General features: G+C 36.9%; 2 protein-coding genes across 3 annotated transcripts in view; one reads left to right on the top strand and one right to left on the bottom strand.

Moving 5' to 3' along the window:
• Positions 1-21900, top strand: part of LOC142344777 (uncharacterized) — a 123118-nt gene that overhangs the window by 19451 nt on the left and 81767 nt on the right. The gene's annotated exons all lie outside the window — the stretch shown is intronic.
• Positions 642-9997, bottom strand: LOC142344158 (uncharacterized). Its single transcript, XM_075395684.1, has 7 exons — positions 9576-9997; positions 8834-8945; positions 8654-8755; positions 4609-4867; positions 3763-3841; positions 1755-1931; positions 642-921 (listed from the first exon to the last, which is right to left on the bottom strand). The coding sequence occupies exons 1-7, from the start codon at positions 9703-9705 to the stop codon at positions 713-715; spliced, it is 1068 nt and encodes a 355-aa protein (XP_075251799.1). The 5' UTR covers positions 9706-9997; the 3' UTR covers positions 642-712.

Here is a 21900-nt window from a genome sequence, read left to right as displayed (position 1 = left end):
CTTTCTGATATTGTTTCAAGTAATTTTGTGGAATCTTTTAACATTAATTCTCATAACCATGTTCGATTGCACTTGTGAACACAATTTAATGTGTTTCTACCTATATGTGAACTGGAATGAGATGTTCATCTTTTGTAGAGTTTAAAGTGTTTTTTCCAAACTGAGCTCTTCAGTTCCTCTACCGATTCTTATTTTTGATCACATATGTAAAAGTTGGCCATCAGAGAGGAAAATTCTATAGCTGACGACTTCGGCATTACAGGAATGGGATCTTTTGCTGACCGTGTTGGTTTTTCTCAATAATTTCCCTTCGTTTTCTAGATATCGTCAACCAACTTGAACTAGAACGCGTCAGCATTTTCTGGCAAATATTGTAATTGATACAATTGCAATGTAATCTATTTATTTAGTTTTTATTTATTTATTTACTGTAATTATTTCCAACCTTTTTAAACATTGAAGTATAAAAAGCTGATTTGTCAATTGCCCGGGATGAGGTGGTGGAAATATGAACCGGGTGATCCATACATCCGTGCACATCAGACTTTTCGCGGCTATAATTCGGCGATGCTACATCATTATTTGAAATAGTGCGATCCAAAATTTGGGCCCAGACCGTGTATTTATCGTCTGGGAGGGGGTAAAAAATGTGTCAAATGATATTTCGACCACCTCACTTCGGGTGTTTAATTTTAATTCTCAATCAAATTATTTACATTCCCTCATATGAAATGTTTTTATACCTTAGTACCACCACCAGAATGAGAAGTGAAGGTACAAAGGTCAAAAGGGCAGTCATGAATGCTACAGCCATGCTGAACAGCCATCTAGAGTCACATTCCATCTGAATAATGAGCAGTAGGATAATTGTCACTACTAAGATTATTGAGGTCGCCATTTGTATGAACGAGCCGAGAAATGCTGAAATAAACTCAAAGGTTTTTTTTTCAATATCAAAAGATGAATTACGTTGTTATGTACCGAAGCTTCTACTTCTTTTCACTCCAATTGATGAATAATTTTGTTTTCAGGCCAAATTTAGATCAAAAATAAATTTTCCGGTCATAATCGGGTTAAATTGAGACAACTTCTTGCTTTTCAATCCGAATTTTGTTAGTTTCTTTTGTTTTTTTCCACCCATTATTCGAAAATTGCTCGTTTGGCTTATCGGGATACGGTTGTTGAACATAGGGACCATGTTAATAACCAGCACAACAAAGACTAATTTAGACTAAAAAGTGTTATCCAAAATAGCTTTCGATTCCGGTTAATAATCTCTAAGGAGCAATTTTTTTAAATTGAATTGGTGCGCTTGTTATCAACTTTGAGATTGAAAAGCTTGAGAGTCACCTTATTTAGATCTATAGCTTTGTCGGTTATGGTTGGTTTGATAGTTATGGTTGCACCGCAATTGCAATTAGTGTTCGAATTGTATGTCGAAAGCATGACTATTCAATAAATAACCAATTTGACTCTGATTTGAAAATCGCCAATCCAGAATCTCAGCGCAAGGTATTGATTCATTTGAGAGCATCCCTCATTTAAGAAAAGCTCTGAAACTCTAAAACTTAAAATTTAACTATATTAAGCGCGTTTGAAAAATTTTTAAATATTTCTCAGCACACTTTTAACAATTTTATTATTCAGCTTGGAATCTTTATCTGGCATATCATCTAGCGAAGACAAGCGCATTTTAGTGCAGTCAATGCTCTTCATAAAAGTGTTTGATCTTTTAAGAATGAATGAAACAGTACCAGTGATTTTTGGCAACGCGTGGCTGTCATGAAGTGCCTTTGCACTGATTGCAGACACTGACAGGAACAACATAGACAGAGCGAGAACAGGTAGACACCACACTAACACATTCCTTGGCCCCCCGTACACTCCCGCAGTCACTGCCATGCATTTAGAACAGATTGTCCAGCTCGTATCTGGAGCAATCCAGCAAACAAAAGTCGGAATGCCTGACCGGGACATGTAACTTTGATGTCTTGTCTAGAAATGGCCAGATTAAAAATCTAGCAAGAATCTTGTAGGAACAAATATTTTCAGACAAGTTTGCAATTCTTGCGATTTCTGCGACCACTTGGACGTTTTTCTTCATAAAATTTTATCAATTTTAAAAGAGGTATCATTTGAAAAAAAAAAAAGAAAAAAAACCGAGTAAAAAAATCAAGACGCAATTTGTCACGAATGAAAAGATGCAATATTTAAACTGGATTCTATTTCAAAAATTGAAAACAATAGCACCACATTCCATCACAATCGCAATTTCAGATTAATTGTTGGCAGATTCCTATGCGTATGAGTTCATTTGGCACCAATCTTTCTAGCCTGCTGAGTGTGTAATTTCTTGTTTTTCTATAACTTTTACTCTGAGGATAAATAGTGAGCTCAAATTTTATAGGCACCGTTTAAACATTCAACTGTATTCTTTTTTAATGAATTGAGACCGATTCTTTTTGACCAGAACTGCTTCAGCCTTCAATTTCATTTCACGGTTTTTAATTTAGCAATTGAAATTGGAATCACTGAAACTATCTTTTGATGGCCCGTAGTAAAGCCGTTGCCCTGCTCTTACCCCATCTCGGTTAATCAAAACGTAAGCTACAGGCAAAAATTAGAGCGAGCCAAATTTTGAGCCTTTTTACTTTGAATAGTAAGTTGAGTAAGGTCTTAAGCAAAATTATTTTTCATAATCATTAGGCAAAAACCGTCAAACAAGGTTTTGTGGAATTAGGGCTAACAGTCCTTAAAGGACTTCTTGTCCTTAAAAAATTAACCGTCCTTAGAACACTTAAACTTAATTGTTTTAATTGTCATTCGCCTAATTTCTTAGTCGTAGATCTAAATTGAGAGGTTACCTCTATTGTTTATAAAAGTTGAGATTAATCGATTTTTCACCGAACATGCCATGCCCTAACTTTAATAGTAAATTGTTATCTATGATTACAGCTGCTTAAAGTTTCAAACTTGAGCAATTTAGATTACTCAAAATTTTAGAATTACTAAAGGCTAAATGGCAAAAATGGTCACAAAAAATTTCAGGACTCATGCTACATCAATAGCGGCTTCAATTTTTTTCAAAAGCATTTAGAAACAACCGACTAACGTCTGAACAAATGGGTTCAAACAACTGGTGGGAGGTCTTATCAATTGTAACCTGCGGCTGAGGGCGGGAGCATAAATGGGACTGAGAAATTCACTACGGGGCCGTCAACTAATCTCAGTAGAGCTGAATATATACCACTATTAAAATTCATAGTGAAAAAAATGACACCAATTTTGGCGCACTTATCATTTTACTTTTCGTAGCAAGTTGCCTTCAATTGAGTTTAGCCGCATGAAATTGCGATTGAAAGAGATTTTTAGATCAAGCAAACCGCAGAACGTCAAGGGCGTAATAGTCACTCGGTAAGTCATAAAACTGCCAAATTTTGCATAAAGAACATAGCCGGTAGAATACCGGAAAACACTTGAAGAGTCGTGCAATGAAAACTCATTATCTCACCCTACCTATTTCAGAATTTTAAAAAAAGAACTAAAAAGCAATATACAGTGTGAAAAAAACAATTTCAGTCAGAAATACGTGTAGGTAGTTGGGGGGTAAAAAAACCTGTTGAATCTCAATACTCCTCTTCGAGTCGTAAAAAACCTTTAGAATCGCAATACTCCTCTTCGAGTTGTAAAAAGGAACACACTTTTACAATAAACGCTTCTCTTTGAAAGCAATTAAAAATCGTTGTTTTTTTATTTTCTTACTGTATACTGCAGGAAACAACTTCATGATGAATGTGAGTGTGCTGTTGGCTGCCGCCAACAAAGGGTCAACATCTTCATTCTAAACGAAGCAGAGTTATGTTAATATGTACTTTCATGAACTTCAATTTCATAAGTTTGATTTAAGGTAATCAATTGAAATGTCAACGTAAAATTAAAAAATATTGAAGGAACCAAAAGTCAGCCATGAGATAAATTTTGTGAAAAAATTATTGAAAAGTATGTGATTTTGCCGGATTTTCAAAACAATTTTACTCCAGTACGTGATAAATAGCACCTATTTTTATTTTAAAAGGGATTAAGTATTTTGTCATATTGTAATCTGCAGAATCAGTTCATTCAGTCTCTAAATGCTTAGCACCTTCTTCAGTAAAAATGAGCTTAATGTTATGTAATATTCAGTTACGTCATGTTAGTGCTTTCGAATTATTTCATTTCTATCAAACACTTCGAGCTAAACTTAGATGCTCTAAAACTTTTAGTAAGCTCTTCTTGAACAGTAATTGTTCTGTATAAACTGTTTTGTTAGTTTCATATTTTTCACAGTTTACAAAAGTGACGACTTTCTATACTGATTTGAAAAGTTTTGGATTAAGATATAATTTTCCTCTCCCCCTCCCTTTAGGAACAATAACTGTACTGCTGGTAAAATTGTTAGATGCTTTTTTTTGTATTACTCTTTGAAAAGATCCAGATCTCCCTTCATAAGAGATAATTAAATCCGATAAACATTAGCTCTATAATCTCATTCACTTTTTTGACAAGGTTAAACCCCAGGACGAGGTCTCGAACTAGAAGGTTACTGAATTTTCCGAAAATTGAAATTACCCTAATTTGGGTGAAGTTCTGTGTAAAAATTTGAAGCGGGTCGAAGTAGTTGAGAAAATCGTAGTTATTGAGGGCCAAATCCAAATAAGAAGTTCGGCTTTGCATGCAGCCGTACTTATTTCCAATCAGAACACGATCGAAAGTTGGGTCTTCAATTGCTTTGTAGAACCCAGGAGTGTTTTTGTTGACATCAGCTATCATTTTGGCATTGAAATCAAATGAGCGTCGGTGTCTTCGCTTGTTTGTTGATGCCGCTGTACTACCTGAAGAAACTTTTCATGATATGAGACTAAAATTCCAGAAATTAACAAACATAAACGACTAACTTCGGGCGAACTGCTCTCAAAGGACCGGCGAGCGGTTAGCTTTGTCAGTAGCTAGGCACAATTTAGTGAGGCTAGCTTTAGCTTAACTGAAGGGCGTGAGGTGAGCGCAGAGGGGGGAGGGGGGTAGTGTAACAGGGGGGGGGGGGGGACGGTGAGAGGCGGATTTTTTGCCCTTACGGCCTTAACGATGTGCAGGAGTGGTGATTTGAGGGGGGGGGGGGGGCTGATATGGGCCGCGGGGCTGGTGGTGCGGTGTGGGCGAGGGATCAATTTCTAATAAGAACCGCAGTCAAACCAAAAGTATAAAACCCCAAAAAAGTTTCTGTGAATAGGTCAAGCAAAAAATCGCATCAGGACCAACAGGATTTACAAAATTGCCATAAACTCTGTTTGAGAGCAATTAACAATGAATTCGTTAAAAGGGCTAATTAAGTCATTTATGTTAAAACATTTCTACTATAATTCAGCGTTCAGGTATTAGATAATGACATCAAGCCACATAACAGCAGCTGAAGTTCGGCATCAACAAAAAAGCTAAGGAAAGAAAGAGTTAGAGTGTGAAAGATAAAACGCGAACGAGAAATAGAAGGAAGAAAACCCCAACCGACAGAGAGAGAAAGAGCTAGGAATAATTTTCATGTTGAGATTCGACTCTGTTACTTTTAGTTTAATGAACTTGGTAATAATCAAATAATATGAAAAAGGAAATTTTAAAACTAAAATTCCCATTTAAAATTTCAAAACAATTTTTTGTCTCTGATGGTCTGCTATGTAACGCATCTGCAACACTTAGGAAGTTTCGTTGACCAGTAATAATCGATAAAATCAAAAGAGGACAAAACAATTGCAATTTTTAACTAGATCTTGCTAAAAAATCATGATATTAAAATCTTCAGAACCACTTCATTGTATCAAAATACCACCCAGTATCCCTATTTCAAGCCGTTAATTGTTCACAGGCTCATAAAAATCCATAAACTTTGAACATGATAATAATTTTCCGAAATTTTGAAAATAATTACATTTTTTATCAGAAAAAGGCTAAACCTCGATTAATTTAAAAAATTGATAACCATTTCTTTAACTCCGAACAATGCAGTAGTTGACTCTAAAACCTTGGAGGAGGTCCCTCAGCCAGCTCCATGTGCCAGAAAAAAATTCAAAAAAACTTGAAAAAAATGCATTTTTTCAAAAAAAAAACAGCTAAAATTCGGGATATTAAAAGCTTAAAGAACATTCCAGTAATTCTGAAAATTACGCGGTAAACTATTTTCAATTCCCGTAGCTCTTGAGGCTGGAGAAACTTTAAAATGACGAAAAATATAAAAAAAAAAACATTGCTAAAATGTGTGATATTAAAAAATTGGCAAATAATCAATTGCCGAAAAAACTTTCCAGTAACTTATTTTCAAACACTGAAAGAGCTTTACTAACACCTGAGACAGAAAAAAAACCTGAATAATGATAATAAACAAAAAAAAATTGAAAAAAATTGAACTGTCAAAAAAAAATGCTAAAATTCATGATGTTAAAATCTTGAAGAACATTCCATTACTTCTAGGAACTATACAATCGCTTATTATCTAACCCTCGAGGAGGTCTTTTGCCTCTTGAGGCTGAAGAAACCTAAAAAAATGACAACGCAAAAAGTTATTTCAAAAAATTGCTAAAATTTGATATGAAAAAGTTGAAAACTATTCCATGGCCTTTAAAAAAATAGCAATTTATCATCAAAACCTTAGGACGGCCCCTGTATCTGGATAAAAAAGAAAATGGACAATAAATGTCAAAACAATTGAAAAAATGCAAATTGTAACAAAAAATGCTAATTTCGTGTTTTTGAAAAGTTAAAAACCATTCCATTGCCCAAAGAATTTTTTTAGAAACCTAGTATCAAATCCTAGAAAAAGTTTATTGACAGCTAGGTCTAAAAAACTCAAAAATGACAAACATTTCCAAAAGGTCTGAAAATTTTGTGAAAATTAGTATAAATTTGCGTGTTTTTGTTTTGATTACTAAAACATATAATTCCTTAAATGGTCGTAAAAATTTTTTATGTCTTGCAACTTGAACTAGCCTCATTTTTAGACTGGTTGGACAGAAAAAATCGAAAAATGACGAAAAAACACAAAAAATTGCAACATTTTGGGCTGAAAAACTCCTAAACATTTTTTTAACCTCAAACTACGGCCTTGCGAGTAATTTCACCATCTTATGCACTTGAAGGATGACTAAACACAATTAAGGGCCTCTAATTAAACTGAATGCCCAATGGGCATTACCTGTTTATCCCGTTTTTAAGGACAAAGACTCTAATGGGTAAGACAAAAAATCGATCCAGCGAAAAAATCGCATAAAAGAAAACCAGCAGGACTAATATAATTGCTGCAAAATTCGACTGAGAGCAATTAAACATAGCTTGCAGATTGCCAGAAAATAGTCACAATGGCTTTGTAGATGTGCAGTCTCAAAAAGATAGTAAAAAAGCAGACCGAAAAACAAACTTTTTTTAATATGCTGAGCTGCTGTTAAGAATATATTTAACGTACAAATGATTCTTTTAGCTGCCCTTATATACCCTTCAGTTAGAGTTGAACACACTCATTTCACCTTATCACAACTTTTAAATTAAAGTAAAGAAAAGTCAATTTCAGAGTGAAGAAGTCATTTTTGATAGTGAGGTAAGTCACGTGTGACCAAAAATTTAATCACGTGAATGAAAAAACACTCTTAACAGAGAATGAAAAATGACGTCACGCAAGCTATTCAGTTGCAACTGCATGAAAACAAAATGAACAAAAAACAGATTTTAGGTGGTGATTGTGATAGTCGTAACAAAAATCCTGTTGGCGAAATAAAAAACCAAGAGAAGGCCAATAAACGCCTCTTCTATCGCTTTGCGGCTATTTAAAAGTGGTCTCATTATTAAACCAGTTGGACGTAGGCACGGTCATTCCGAGGGTGGGGTTGGCGCAGGAGAAGTATAGGCCGGGGAGTTTGGTGCGACCAATACCATCTGGACAGGGTTTAAACTTAGGCGTGGCACAGCAGACAGAGCTTCGCCAGCGTGCTGGAGACGCTATGACTTGGCCACGCCTAAGTTTTGTCTGTTTCGTCTTATCATACCCATATTTCGGTGTGTTCCGTCAGAATGAATGGGTTAAATGCTTCGATCAGTTTTGTAGCCCAACCCTGTTTATCATATGGTACTATGTTCCATGATGATAAAATGTTCCATATGCGTAGATTAACGCCATATAAACTTTTTTGATATGGAATGAAATTTTAAAATACCCAGGTTGTGGTGCGTGACCCCAGTCAGTTCGGATCAGATGGTCTTGAGTCGCTCACAGGTGATAAAGCCCGACCTAACGACAGTCTGGCAACAAGTTTACGGTCTGCAAAGTCAGATCAAGGCCTCATCCAGGCGCTAGATCTTGCTCTAATCAGACCATGCATACTTTCCAGAGCGTATTATTGCTGCCAGACTCTGTCGCTGGGTCGTGCTTAACCGCCTTGTGCTCGACCCAAGTCCGTTTGATTAGAGCTGGCGTGGGTGACACATCTAATCCTTGGGTAATGCTGTTTGATACTGCAACAAACTGTTTCTTGCATCTAATTAAATTTCGCTTCAACGAAACAACCTCTAATTTAACCACCGATTTGTTTTCAAACTTACCGCGGCGCGCCCAGAAAAAGTATCGAAATGGAGGCCAAACTTAACTGATGAGTTTGTGCTGTGTGGCGTTTGAGTCTTCTTGTTTTGATACTGTTGGTCGAGTATGTAATTGGTGTAGTGATTCTTTTTCGACTCGTTGAATCTGTTTTAAATAATGCAAACTTGTATTTAAATTAAAATGGATAATCAAATATATAGCAAAAGTTCCCAAGCAGTTTACTTTTTTAACGTGATCTCGAACAGCTCCGATGCTTTGTTATTGAGACATTTAGCGTTGAGATGGTGGCTCAGATCTCCTCCTTCAGTGGCCAGCCATTCCTCTGAGAACATCACTAAAACACAGTTATAATTGCTTAATATAATTCCGCTTTCGTATTTTGCAAAGAATATTTGTGAACATACTTCTCGACACAAATGTAGCCCCACTTTGACTCTATTTTTCCATCTCTTCTTTCCAGCATCAGATTTTGGGTCAAGCTTAAGTATTCTCATAATCTATTTACATCGAGCATGATCTTTTCGGCCGAGAATCGTATCTTTTTTAAGTCTGTGGTTCAAGCTACAATTTTGAAAGAAAGTAGGAACTTTTGGCTCAAAGGAGTGTTTAATACACAATCAGTAAACTCAAAATTCGAACTTTTTTATGTGTGACTATTATTCTAATTGCACATTACTCGTAAATGAACCAATTCTCACATGAAGAGACCGACGTAGGTGAACGTCATCCAATAAAAGATTGAATCGAATTTTCTAGTACAGCACTATAAAATTGAGCGTGATCCTGATCGATTTTTGGTTTAAGTATGATAAATCTTTTATTTCCTTCCGTTTATTTTAATATATAGAAACTCACTGCAAATTGAAAAAATTTTGCAATCTGTCGTCCCAAAGTTTTGACTCCTTAACTGGTGAACTTTATCTTTTTTATCATGAGGGGGGGGGGGGAGAGATTTTTTGAGTACCTGCTGTTAGACACATTAGGGCGACCGCTTGGAACATGAGAGTGTACAACTCATAAGTGACCAGCCCAATGCTGGGAGGAATAACATTGTCGGGTGCTTTGTATTTCCTGTACGTGTCAGGGTCGTACATGTGTAGGCTAACCAACACAATTGGGTTCTATCACCCAATCGCATGTAATCCGCAACTCAGCAGCCAATAGACCAATTTAATTTTGAACTGGAGAATTTGGGTTATGAAGTTTTCTTCAAAAATCTAACCGAAAACTTATTCTTTGGAAATGCTACGTAATGTCAATTTACAATGACTTTTATATCCGCTGATTTGTTAATACGTCAACATATGTACATGTGTATATTAGACTACTAGTGTTCAGTGGTATTGACTACCTATCGTGATATTAACGTAATGAAACGAAGCCGAAGGCGAGAGAAACCATTACCGAGTGTCGAAAGCAGTAGTTTAATGTGTTTAATTTACAAGTGCGTGTTTTTTGCATGCGTTAATATAGCTGTCCTACGGATGAAACTGGTCATTAATACTGACGTTTGCGTCATCCGTCCTGTACTGCAATCTATTAATAAACAGTTTAACTATTACCTAGCATTATTGGACAGTTGACGTCGCAACAGGTAAATGGATTCTTCAGACGTCACAGGCCAGATTTTATTGTGGTACTGCTGTATTATATCACTCATATCTTAAAACTAAACAAGGAGGCTCGTTAATGTGCGTTTGCACATGAAGTTTTGACCCGAGCTGATCTTCATTTTTGACAGAATTGTCAACAAAATCAAGAGATAACCAAAAACAGTTGTTGAAGTTTTAGGAAATCGTTTCACACGCAAACTAATAACTGAATTACATAATGGCATGACTCATTACAGCGCTCACAAGATCTGCAAGTAAGAATACTACGAGAAAAAAATCAAAAAATAAGCAAAACTAAAAATTTAATGGCAAAAACTCAATATCTAACTGTAAAAGCACTTAGTAAACAACGTCAAAATACAATCAGATAAAACCTTAACTGCACAAGTTCTCTCTTATCTTAAAAATACAGCAGATGGGACTTTTCCTTAATGAGACTTGGTAATAAGTAAAAAGAAAAAATAATGAGGCGAAATTCAGAATTCTATCAACCTATTTTAAACCAAATAGTTTCAAAGTCATTCGCTTTTAAGAAAAAAATTCTCGAGAAATTTAATAAGTTGTCCCTACGGAACCGAGAGGACGTGTCTTTGTTTAGAGTAAGCCAAATAAACGGACAAACGATGCAGAAAAACTCAACAAATTAAAAACAACCTGCAAAAACACAAATTATTGAGGCCATTAAAGTCATTAACTTTTATCTAAATATTGTTTTTCAATTGTTATCTATACTAATTGATCAAAACTCATACTTAACAAATAAAGAAGTTCACTCTGGCCTCATTTAAAAATAATAGGGCTCTGGTATTACGCGAACGTGTTTGAAGAGAAAAAACACAAATTTTGATTACACACAAAACATTTAATAAGACGCATGTTGTCCCACAAACAAAATTTCAGTTACGACATAATATCAATTGAAAGTTTACTCTTTGAATTAAAAGAAGTTGGATGGGACCTCTCAATGATTAGAATAATTTACATATTGACGAAGAGAACAACAAAAACTATACAAAAAAAACAATACAGATAACAAAGAACGAAAAAATAAAAAAAAATTGAAAACTTATAATATCTTAAAGTTTAACATTGTTCGCTATAAACTGAAAAGAAAAATATCATTCATTCAATCCTCAATTAGAAGCTTAACAGACCTCTCAGCATTTTACGTCAACATAAAGAATAAAAAAACATTAAGTTCTAAAAAATAGACAAAAGTAACGAAGCCATTGAAAATAAACTTTTCAGTACAAATGTTTCTATTTTCAGTTAATTTATTAACAACATAAGTATTCTTCTTTCTTTATTTATAGGACTTCAAAAATCAACAAATATTTTAAAACCAGGAAATCTTAAGAAAACCCGTATTATCAACGACATTGGGTTCAGTCGTTTTCAACGGAAGTAAATAAATACGCTACGTTATGCCTCGATGGGATGAGACTATAAAATCAATAACAAATACAAGCAAACACAAAAAGATCATTTGAAAAGTGCAAGAAGAAAGTGCCTAAGCTGATTATTTCACAAGCTTTTCTCTGAAAATTTTATCCTTGACTCTTTTAACGTCTTCTCTTAGCTAATGAGAACTATCAGTATTAGGATAATGTGCTAAAATCCAAAAGGAAATAAAAATTTGAAGAAAAATATCCAAAAATTTTAATAAATGTATGAAAACTCGTGGAATCGAAGTCATAAAACCAATGATTGAAGATAAACCAGCTAACCAGATTATTTTTAGATGCTGTAAAAGGACGTTGGTTTACAGTTCGCAAAAATAACGTTAAGATCGGCTAACGTCCAGAAAAAAGTTCTCGAAGAATTATTTTTAAAGTCTTAACCGCCGTTAGCTGTACATTAAAGCGCTAGATAGGTTCACGTAATGCTCATTAGAAAGACTATTGCAATTTTACTGAACGTTTCTTTGGCATAAAACTTCAAAAATTCAGTGAAATTTCAAAAAGAAGATCAAAATTTCATTGAAAATTTCGACCACTCAGAATCGGAGCCAAAAAAGTGAGTTGTTCCTTGAAAGCCAGTTTTCTGTTCATTGGGCCTCATTGGACTCTAAATGAGGCTTTTCATTAACGGAGCCTTGATATGAAAGATGACTTGGAAAACAAAAAATGTGAAATTTTTTCTAAAAAAACAGCTCTCAAATAGAATTTGAATTTTTTGGCATTAAATTTCCCTATGAGACCAGAACTAGTCTTTTTAATCGCCTTTCGTGTATTAGGAACACCAAATTGATGCTTTTTCTAGTGTGAAATGTAATTTTGAAAAAAAGTTTTATGGTAAAAATGTTATTTCGAACAAAAATTACGCTAAAAGTGAACAAAAGTGAACCAAATATCCAGTGTTCACATGAAACTTTAAACCTCAATAACTCCTTGAAAAAAACAAAGTTCAAAAAAATCTTTATATTTTTGAGTTCTACGCTGGACGAGCTTTTTATTGATACCACTCACAGTTCTCAACGATAAAAATATCGATCGGCCAAAATTGTTTGAACAAAAAAACCCGTTTGTGTATATAGTTCCTCCCACCACAAGTGGGGTCGGAACAATGATGATATTGGACAGTGCTGGTATTTTGGACAGTTGATTAATTGTACCAATTAAATTTCGTAAATACAGAACTAATGTCAGCAAAATGTCCCTTGAAATCTGATGCGTTAATTTGGTACAGCCGATAATATTGGTATCACTGGCTGGCGCAGTAGCCGAGTCTCAATCCATGAAATCTCCATACATATTTTCAAATACTTTTTACTCCTAAGCTAAGAATGCTTCAAACAGAATCTTACGTGTTTTTGATAGCATTTACAATTATTAATATTAACAGTTACATTGGTACATAAATAGGAGCGAACAAAAATTGAAATCAACAACATAATAAGAAATTCTTTTCGATTAAAAATTATCGAATGCAATTTCATCAGTTAACTAGAAAAATTGTACCACGATAGCTTACGTCTTGATACCGGTATTCTTTTTGCTAAGTTGCAATCCCTATTTACCCAAACTAATTGTATGAATGATGGTTTATGAGTTGAATTTGTTAATGATTAGAGTCAGAAGTGTCAAAAGTTTTTCCAAATTACATAAATTCATTGATAGAACAGGGCCTGCGGTAAGGAATTTATATGCAGCTTCTGCGGTGATATATTAGAGGCGAATTCATTGAAAGACAAATATTCAGATCGCAGCCATTTCATCATCGGAAGTGCATAAATTCCAACCCGTAGCCTTTTTAAACGGCTGCTCTCCTTGTGTTTCACAAAGAAAGTTTTACACCGCCCAGTTCGTTCTGAGTGGTTACAAAATCTGTCCGGTTTATGCAGTTCGCTTTTGTAACTGTATATCCGTTCTGCTGTACTTACCGTTGCATTACAAATTCAGTTCGTAACTATTGGCTAATCTTAGTTTTTTCAACTATCAATTTGAACTGGATTGCTACAGATCACACAATACGGGATCTCTTTATGTATACCAGTTCAATCCGATAGAAAAAACAAATCGAAGACAAAGATATATGTCTAAGATCTGTTTGTGCAAAAATATTTAAATTTAAACCTAAGTCGGCTTTTGCTGTTTGTACTCACAAGTTGAGAATACCAGAAGTTGGGGTTGTAACAGTTGAATTTCAGCTCCAATAATTCGTTGATGCAAGACACAGTAACAGAATTTACTGCTCAAGAATAATATTTTTAATACAAGACACAGTAACAATTTACTTCTCAGGAATATTTCTAGTTCAAGACACAGTAACACGTTATTTACTGCTCAAGACAATTTGGTTTTGCAAAATTTTGCTGAGTTATACTTTAAGCCGTTTTCTGCGGCTGCTACGTTGAGTTCTGTGTGTTGCTTTTTGTTATTTTCCCCTTTTCTCTCTTTTGTCACGTGACAAACTGTAACTAGAACTAGAACTATAACTATAACTATTAAAGGACTAAGACAACAGAAAGTGTTTTGTTTCTATTTTCCCCGCCTATGCAAGCTTGTTATTCCTTAAGCTCAGCTCCAACATCGCCGGCCCTGTTTTCCTTCGTGAAAACATCATCGTCAGTTGGAAGTACTGGAGCGAGCTTCACTACGGGCCTCTTGTAGTATCCATCCTTTGTTCGGATTTTCGCTGATCGAATCACTCCGTCGAACCCTTCAAAGGTTTCGGTTATTCGACCCAGATTGTAATATCCACGTTTGTCGCTGTCTTCCACTAACCACACAAGATCACCCTGCTGAAGACTTCTTTCCGTTGTGGTCTGCCATTTCTTTCGACTATTCAACGTTGGCAAGTACTCTTTACGGAACCTATCCCAGATGAGGTCTGCATAAGCTTGTGTTTGTCGGAAGAGCTTTCTATGATCAACAAATTGCTCTGCACCTGATAGATACGGTAAAGAAAGGTTCTTGTTGCCAAGTATGAAATTGTTTGGAGTAATAGCTTCTAAATCGGTAGCATCAGAACTGACTTGTGTCAGCGGTCTAGCATTCAGCGTCTGTTCAACGAGACACATGGTGGTTGACAGAACATCTTCCGTGACTGATCGATTGCCCAGCACTGCGTACATTGCCTTCTTGCAACTCCTAACCAGTCTTTCCCACACTCCTCCAAAGTGTGGTGCTGCAGGTGGGTTGAACTTCCATCTGATACCTTGTTGAATCAGATGTTCTTCAATTTGCACCTTGTTCCATGCTGCTATATACTCTGCCAGTTCTTTTTCAGCTCCAACGAAGTTTGTCCCGTTATCGCTAATCATTTTGACCGGTTTGCCTCTTCGAGCAATGAATCGCATAATTGCATTCAGACAACTATCAGTGTTTAGTTTTGGTACAATCTCTATATGTACCGCTCGTACAGTAAGGCATGTGAATAGACAGTACCAACGCTTTTCGGTTCTTCGACCAATCTTTACTGTGAATGGTCCGAAATAGTCTACGCCCACATTCGAGAAAACTGTTGATGCGACTAATCTTTCTTCAGGTAGATCTGCCATTACTGGTGCCTTTGTTTGGGCTCTTCCCTTTCGACATCTAATGCATTTGTTTTTGATCGATCTCAAAGCATTTTGTATGCCTAGGATCTAGAATTTCTGCTGAACTATGTTTCTGACATGTTCAGTACCTTCGTGATTACTATTCTTATGTTCATTTTGCAAGAATAATTCAATTACATGGTGCGTCCAATGTGACAGTATTGGATGCTTCGTTTCGAAGCTCAATTGACTTTTACCTATTCTGCATTGAGCACGGATAGGTCCTTGCTGGTCAATGAATGGTGAAAACTGGAGGATTTTGCTGTTTTTTGGAATTTCCTTTTCAACCTTGAGAGATTTTATCTCTTCAGCAAACTGTTCATGCTGCAGTAGTCTGAAGATGCTTGCTTTTGCACCCTCTCTTTCTTCAACACTTAGTGTTTTTGTTGCCGGTTTGTGTTTTATAAATACGCGTTGTACGTATGCCATTGTATTTACTAGTCGATTGAAACTACTAAATCGTTCCCACTGAATCATCGGCTTCTTCTCTTCAACCTTTGTTGAGAAGACCATTTCGTCGTTTTGTTCGTCTGAAGCAAATGTTAAATTCAACTGTTCAGGCCATTCGTTCTCTCGTTGCTTCAACCAGGCCGGCCCAGTGAGCCATTCGCTTCTCTTAAGTTCGTCAACATTGATCGCTCGTGTCCCGATGTCAGCTGGATTGTTAATACCACACACATGATTCCACTGTGAAACATTAGTTGTGTCCAAAATCTCAGCCACTCTGTTTGCAATAAACACCTGTTGCTTACGGTGGGAGCTATGAATCCATTGCTGAACAGTAGTGGAGTCTGACCAAAAGTTGCAACTCTGAATCTTCGATTCATGTTCCTTCACTATCTGTTCTTTAAGTCTCACCGCCATCACTGCTGCTTGTAGTTCCAAGCGTGGTATGGAAAAGTGTCGCATCGGTGCGACTCGGCACTTTCCAATTACAAATGCTAAGTCTGCTGAGTATTCTTTGCGCTTTGAGCGTAGGTATGCCACAGCGCACATTGTGTCTTCAGATGCGTCGGCAAACACAAGAAGTTCCCATTTGTCCTTGGCTGTGCTGAAGTATCTTCTATCAATGCTGGTTTCTGCTACTTCTGGAAGCTGCGCCTTCCACTTCAGAAACTCTTCTTCTTCGTTAGGTTCTACTGAGTTGTCCCAATGTTGTCCATTTTTGCTCCAGATGCTCTTCAGGAGTCGTCTCATATGGACACTGAATGGTGCAAACAGTCCAAGAGGATCAAACACTGAAGAAACTAGAGATAAGATCTTCCTTTGGGTGATTGGGGTCTCAACTTCTTTCCTTGTACCTCTACAAACCTGTAGACTATCATCGGTAATCGTCCACTGAAGCCCAAGCACGGATGAACCTTCCTTGCGGGGTTCTACTTCAACCTGCTTTGTTTTACTGATTGATCTTAAGTCCTCTGGGATTGCGTTGGTTACCACGTCGCTGTTGGTGATCCACTTCTTCAGTTCAAATCCATGTTTTGAGAGAAGAGGTTGCAGTTGTTTGAAAACCTTGATTGCTTCTTCAGGTGTTTCGACTGACTTGATGAAATCGTCCATGTAGAAGTTGTTTTGGATTGTTTTTGCTGCAATTGGGAACTCGTCTTCGTTATCGATCGCTACTCGCTTCAGAGCGTAGTTGGCACATGTTGGTGAACTCTTTGCTCCGAAAACATGACGCTGATACTCGTAAATTTGCACAAGTTCGTTCATTGTTGGTCGCCACAGGAATCTCAAGCAGCTTTTATCCCGATCAGGAACTTGCACTTGAAGAAACATTGATTCAATATCTGCGGTTAAGGCAATTGGTCTTTCTCGAAATCTGAATATTGTTCCGATCAACCCGTGTAGCAGATCGGGTCCGGCTAACAACTTGTCATTTAGGCATACATCCTTGTATTTTGCTGCAGCGTTGCAAACGCGGGGAACTTTACCCGGTTTGTTGGGGTTTAGTACTGGATGGTGTGGCAAATACCATTCCTTTCCGAAAGTGCCTTTGACTTCCGATTTACCAAGGATCTTCACAAATCCCTTTTCAACATCTGTATCAATTGACTGTTGATACAATTCTTTCAAATTTGGGTCTCGTTGGAACCTTCGTTCCAGTGAGTAAAGTTGACCAAGGGCTGAGCCGTAGTTGTTTGGAAGACTGGGTTCTGGTTCATTCCAGAGCATGCCCACTTCGTACCGCTCGCCTGTAAACATTGTAGTGCTCTCTAGATACTTCTAAGCTTGTTGCTCTTTCTTTGATTGAGTTACAACATTTATTTTGGAAGCATAAGTTTCTATGTCCCACCATGATTGGATATTTTCTGCCACTTTCACATCTTCTGTGAAGGCAAAATGACAAACATTTTGACTTTTTTTGCCTGTCATGGGACCACTGACTACCCATCCTAATTCTGTTAAGACGGCGAAAGGCTCACTTCGTGTTCCAATCTTATAGTCCAATGGACGATGAATTTCGTAGGCATCTTGTCCAAGTATGATGCCTACTTCCATCAGGTTGAATGTTCTGTTAGTGAGAACATTCAGGTGTCTGAATTTGTTCTTCAGTTCCTTGTATTCATATGTTGTGTTTCCCAACGAGATTGATGGGTGTGCAAACGCTTCAATTGAATGCACCTTTGAATGTAGTCCCTTTATTGTGATAGGAACCTTCTCTGTCCTCAGATCTTGCGTCCCATGTATGCCAGCTATGTTTAAGGTAACGTCCGTGCCTTTGGCTTGTAGTTGGTCCTTGACACTTTGATCGATGAATGATACTGTTGACCCACTATCGAGGAAAGCGTAGGTAGTCAACCTGTTACTACCACTCTGAACCGATACAGGAACTATTTGAAGAAAACTAGTAACTTGGTTACTCTGGTTGATTGTTGCTGCGCTTACGTTAACTGCGTGACTACCCTCGTCCATTCGGTTTTCTGAGTGTAGCAGTCTGTTGTGCTTTTTGGTTTATCCGTTTATACCGCACACTTTGACTTTGCAATCTTTGATTGCATGTCCTTTTCTCAGACATCCATAACACAAGCGTTCTCTCCTCACTGCCACATATCGATCATTCACACTTATGTTTTTGAATGATGGACAGTTCCAAATTTTATGAGTGCCATCGGCTAATGGACAGTGATCGCTTTGCGTCTGCTTGGTTTCTTGCAGGTTTGAACTTGCACTGAAGTTCGATGTCTTCGAGAATTGTTTTTCTCTCTTTGCGTTACGTCGGTCTTCTTCTTTGCGTTCCCCTTTAAACGCTGAAAACCCTTCATGCACGAATGCCATTCGTGATAGCCATTTTTCAAACATGATAAGATCAGGCCAGTCCTCGTCTTTGTCATCGACGTAGAACCACCATTTTTCTTTAAGAACTTGAGGTAGCTTATCAACTGACATGTACAATGTCGAACTTGATTGCAAATCACCAATATGTTTGTACTCTTTGAGCACGTTCACGAAGTTAGATACAATAACAGAAAAATTAATCAGGCTGGTTGAATCATGAGGTTTCACTTGATTAGCTTTTCGTAGGCTCTCGAGCTGCGCATCTATAATTACATGCGGTCTTCCAAATTTTCTTTCTAAAATGTTCCAGGCAGCACTATAAAACTGTCCAGAATAGCCCATTCCCGAGATTGCAGATTTTGCTTTGCCTGTTAGCAGAGTCTTCAAATGGCTCATTTTCTCTGAGTCGGGAATCATGCTTTTATCTACTGTTGCAATGATTATGCTAGACCACTCAGGCCACTCCAGCGGGTTTCCGTCAAAATTTTTCAACCTCAATTTTGGTAAGCTACTGCTTGAATGTCCAGTGTTGTAGTGCCTTCCAGCTATCGGCGATATATCCCGCTCTTCAGCACTTACTGAGCGTTCACGAGAGTTTGGGTACCATGGGTAATGCCTATGTTTATTTCGTTCAGGGCTGATGTCAAAGCGAGCTCTTGGTCGAATTGGCGTTCGCGTGTCGTTCATCGAATTCGCCCACTCCGAGACATCTCTCCCTTTTGGGGTCCAATTGAAAGGTGACTTGTCACGCGCCTTAGTCGATTGAGAACGGAAGTCATCTTTCTCCAATGCTGTTTTTTGCAATTGGCGCTCTAGGTCTCGCTTTTTTTCCCGAAGCTGATGTTGCATCTCTAGTTCTTTCATTTGCATTTCTAGATCTAACCTCTTTCGATCAAATTGTGCTCGTTCGATTTGCAACTTTGCTTCAAATTCAATTTCAAATTCCTTCATTCGTTCTTCAACCCGACGTTTCACTGAAGATGCTTCCGAAGCGTTTTCTGTATCCTGGTTGATTGTCCGTGTAACCGTATTCGTCGCTGCATTGCTTGTGTTACCATGGTTTTGGTTAAACTCTGGAATTCCAACGTTTTGTTCTAACTGATGCACATTATTCGCAGGAGGTTGCTCTTCATTGACATGAAGAGTTGACTGGCTTTGCTGGCTTGACATGTTTGTCTCTCCGTGGATATACGGTAACCACTCTGCGTTCAAATATTGAAAGTATTTTCCTGTCAAGTTTGCGTTTTAATGAAATATCTGGGTCTCGGAGAGTCTCAGCTTTCTTATTCACGAGTTTTTGAAAGCTGTCGTCCAATTGCAGTATCTGCTGATAAAGAGTCTTGAGCTTGCTTGGTTGATCTCGATTATCAATGAGCTCAAAACCTTCTTCCTGTTTCTCAATCCATTTGTTTCGCAAGTTGTTGATCTGTCGATCCAAAACGCTTTGATTCTGTGACGGAGTCACTTCTTGTGTACTTCGGGACTGCAGCTTGAACCTCTACAGCTCCTTTATTTGTTTGCTTTAATTTAGTTTTGCTTTTCAACGTTCCTATTTGCTTTGCCTAATTGGCTTTGCGTTGTTGAATTACTCGTTGAGTTTTGTTCTCGTTCGTCGATGACTTCGTCACTTCGACTGTTGGGTTGGACAGCAGTTTATTCCACTGTCCGGGTCGGCGGACCAAATGTAACGGCTGCTCTCCTTGTGTTTCACAAAGAAAGATTTACACCGCCCAGTTCGTTCTGAGTGGTTACAAAATCTGTCCGGATACTTCGTTTATGCAGTTCGCTTTTGTAACTGTATATCCGTTCTGCTGTACTTACCGTTGCATTACAAATTCAGTTCGTAACTATTGGCTAATCTTAGTTTTTTCAACTATCAATTTGAACTGGATTGCTACAGATCACACAATAAGGGATCTCTTTATGTATACCAGTTCAATCCGATAGAAAAAACAAATCGAAGACAAAGATATATGTCTAAGACCTGTTTGTGCAAAAATATTTAAATTTAAACCTAAGTTGGCTTTTGCTGTTTGTACTCACAAGTTGAGAATACCAGAAGTTGGGGTTGTAACAGTTGAATTTCAGCTCCAATAATTCGTTGATGCAAGACACAGTAACAGAATTTACTGCTCAAGAATAATATTTTTAATACAAGACACAGTAACAATTTACTGCTCAGGAATATTTCTAGTTCAAGACACAGTAACACGTTATTTACTGCTCCAGACAATTTGATTTTGCAATATTTTGCTGAGTTATACTTTAAGCCCTTTTCTGCGGCTGCTACGTTGGGTTCTGTGTGTTGCTTTTTGTTATTTTCCCCTTTTCTCTTTTTTCTCACGTGACAAACTGTAACTAGAACTAGAACTATAACTATAAATATTAAATGACTCAGACAACAGAAAGTGTTTTGTTTCTATTTTCCCCGCCTATGCAAGCTTGTTATTCCTTAAGCTCAGCTCCAACATAAAATGAAATGTTTTATTATACAAACTGATTTGTTTCTGCAATGAATAGTTGGAATGGTTTTCAAGAAAATGCTGCAAGAAAACAAATTTTTGAAAGCTGTTGTTTAGAAATATCATTTTCGTTAAGATGGAGCTAACAGTTACTATATGGCGCAAGAGGACTATGCAAGAGATTGAGATTTTGTAATTGGTACCACTGAAAAATTGTAAAAAAAATGCTAAAATGTCATAAATGCTTAAATTCTGGCCACGTTTACTCTTCTGAAACCTTTTTCTAGCCCTACCAACTGATTATGCAGGTTAAGATGAGTCTGGTAGACTAACAAATTTTTACAGTGGTGGAAAAAAGATTGACAAATTGACTGCTTCAATTTGTGTGAATAAATTGAAATTTGCGTTGCAACTATCATATATCTACTCTGATCTTGTGATTTTTTTGTATGGTTATTCGTCGTCTGCTAAAAGAGAGAAACGCAAATCTTTGATCTTTGCCGAACAACTAATAATAAACTAGGTTCATTGTAGCTTATATGAAAAAAGAATCGCGTAATGACATCAATTTTTTTTCATGAAATATAAATCCAGATAAAAACAGAGAGTATCATTTCTTAGACGTTTTAGTTAATTTTTTGGTGCAAATTTTAAAAGATAATAACATCTATTGACTTAAACAAGTATAGCATGCACAAAAGTAACATAATCAACATTGATTTGTAATGAAAAAAACTTTGGTTTAATCGCACATAGTTGCTGCTCATTTACGTTTGAAGCTAACTGTTTTTGCAAAACATACGGATGATGAACCATGGAATCAATTTTTCCTGTTTTCTTGGATAACTTACTCCGACTTCTTTGAATTCATCATCGTGTAAATTCTGTTAATGT

The sequence above is a fragment of the Convolutriloba macropyga genome, chromosome 8, assembly GCF_964194025.1.
Source record: "Convolutriloba macropyga chromosome 8, txConMacr16.3, whole genome shotgun sequence".
Lineage (NCBI taxonomy): Eukaryota > Metazoa > Xenacoelomorpha > Acoela > Convolutidae > Convolutriloba > Convolutriloba macropyga.
This window is presented reverse-complemented; position numbering and strand designations above follow the sequence as displayed.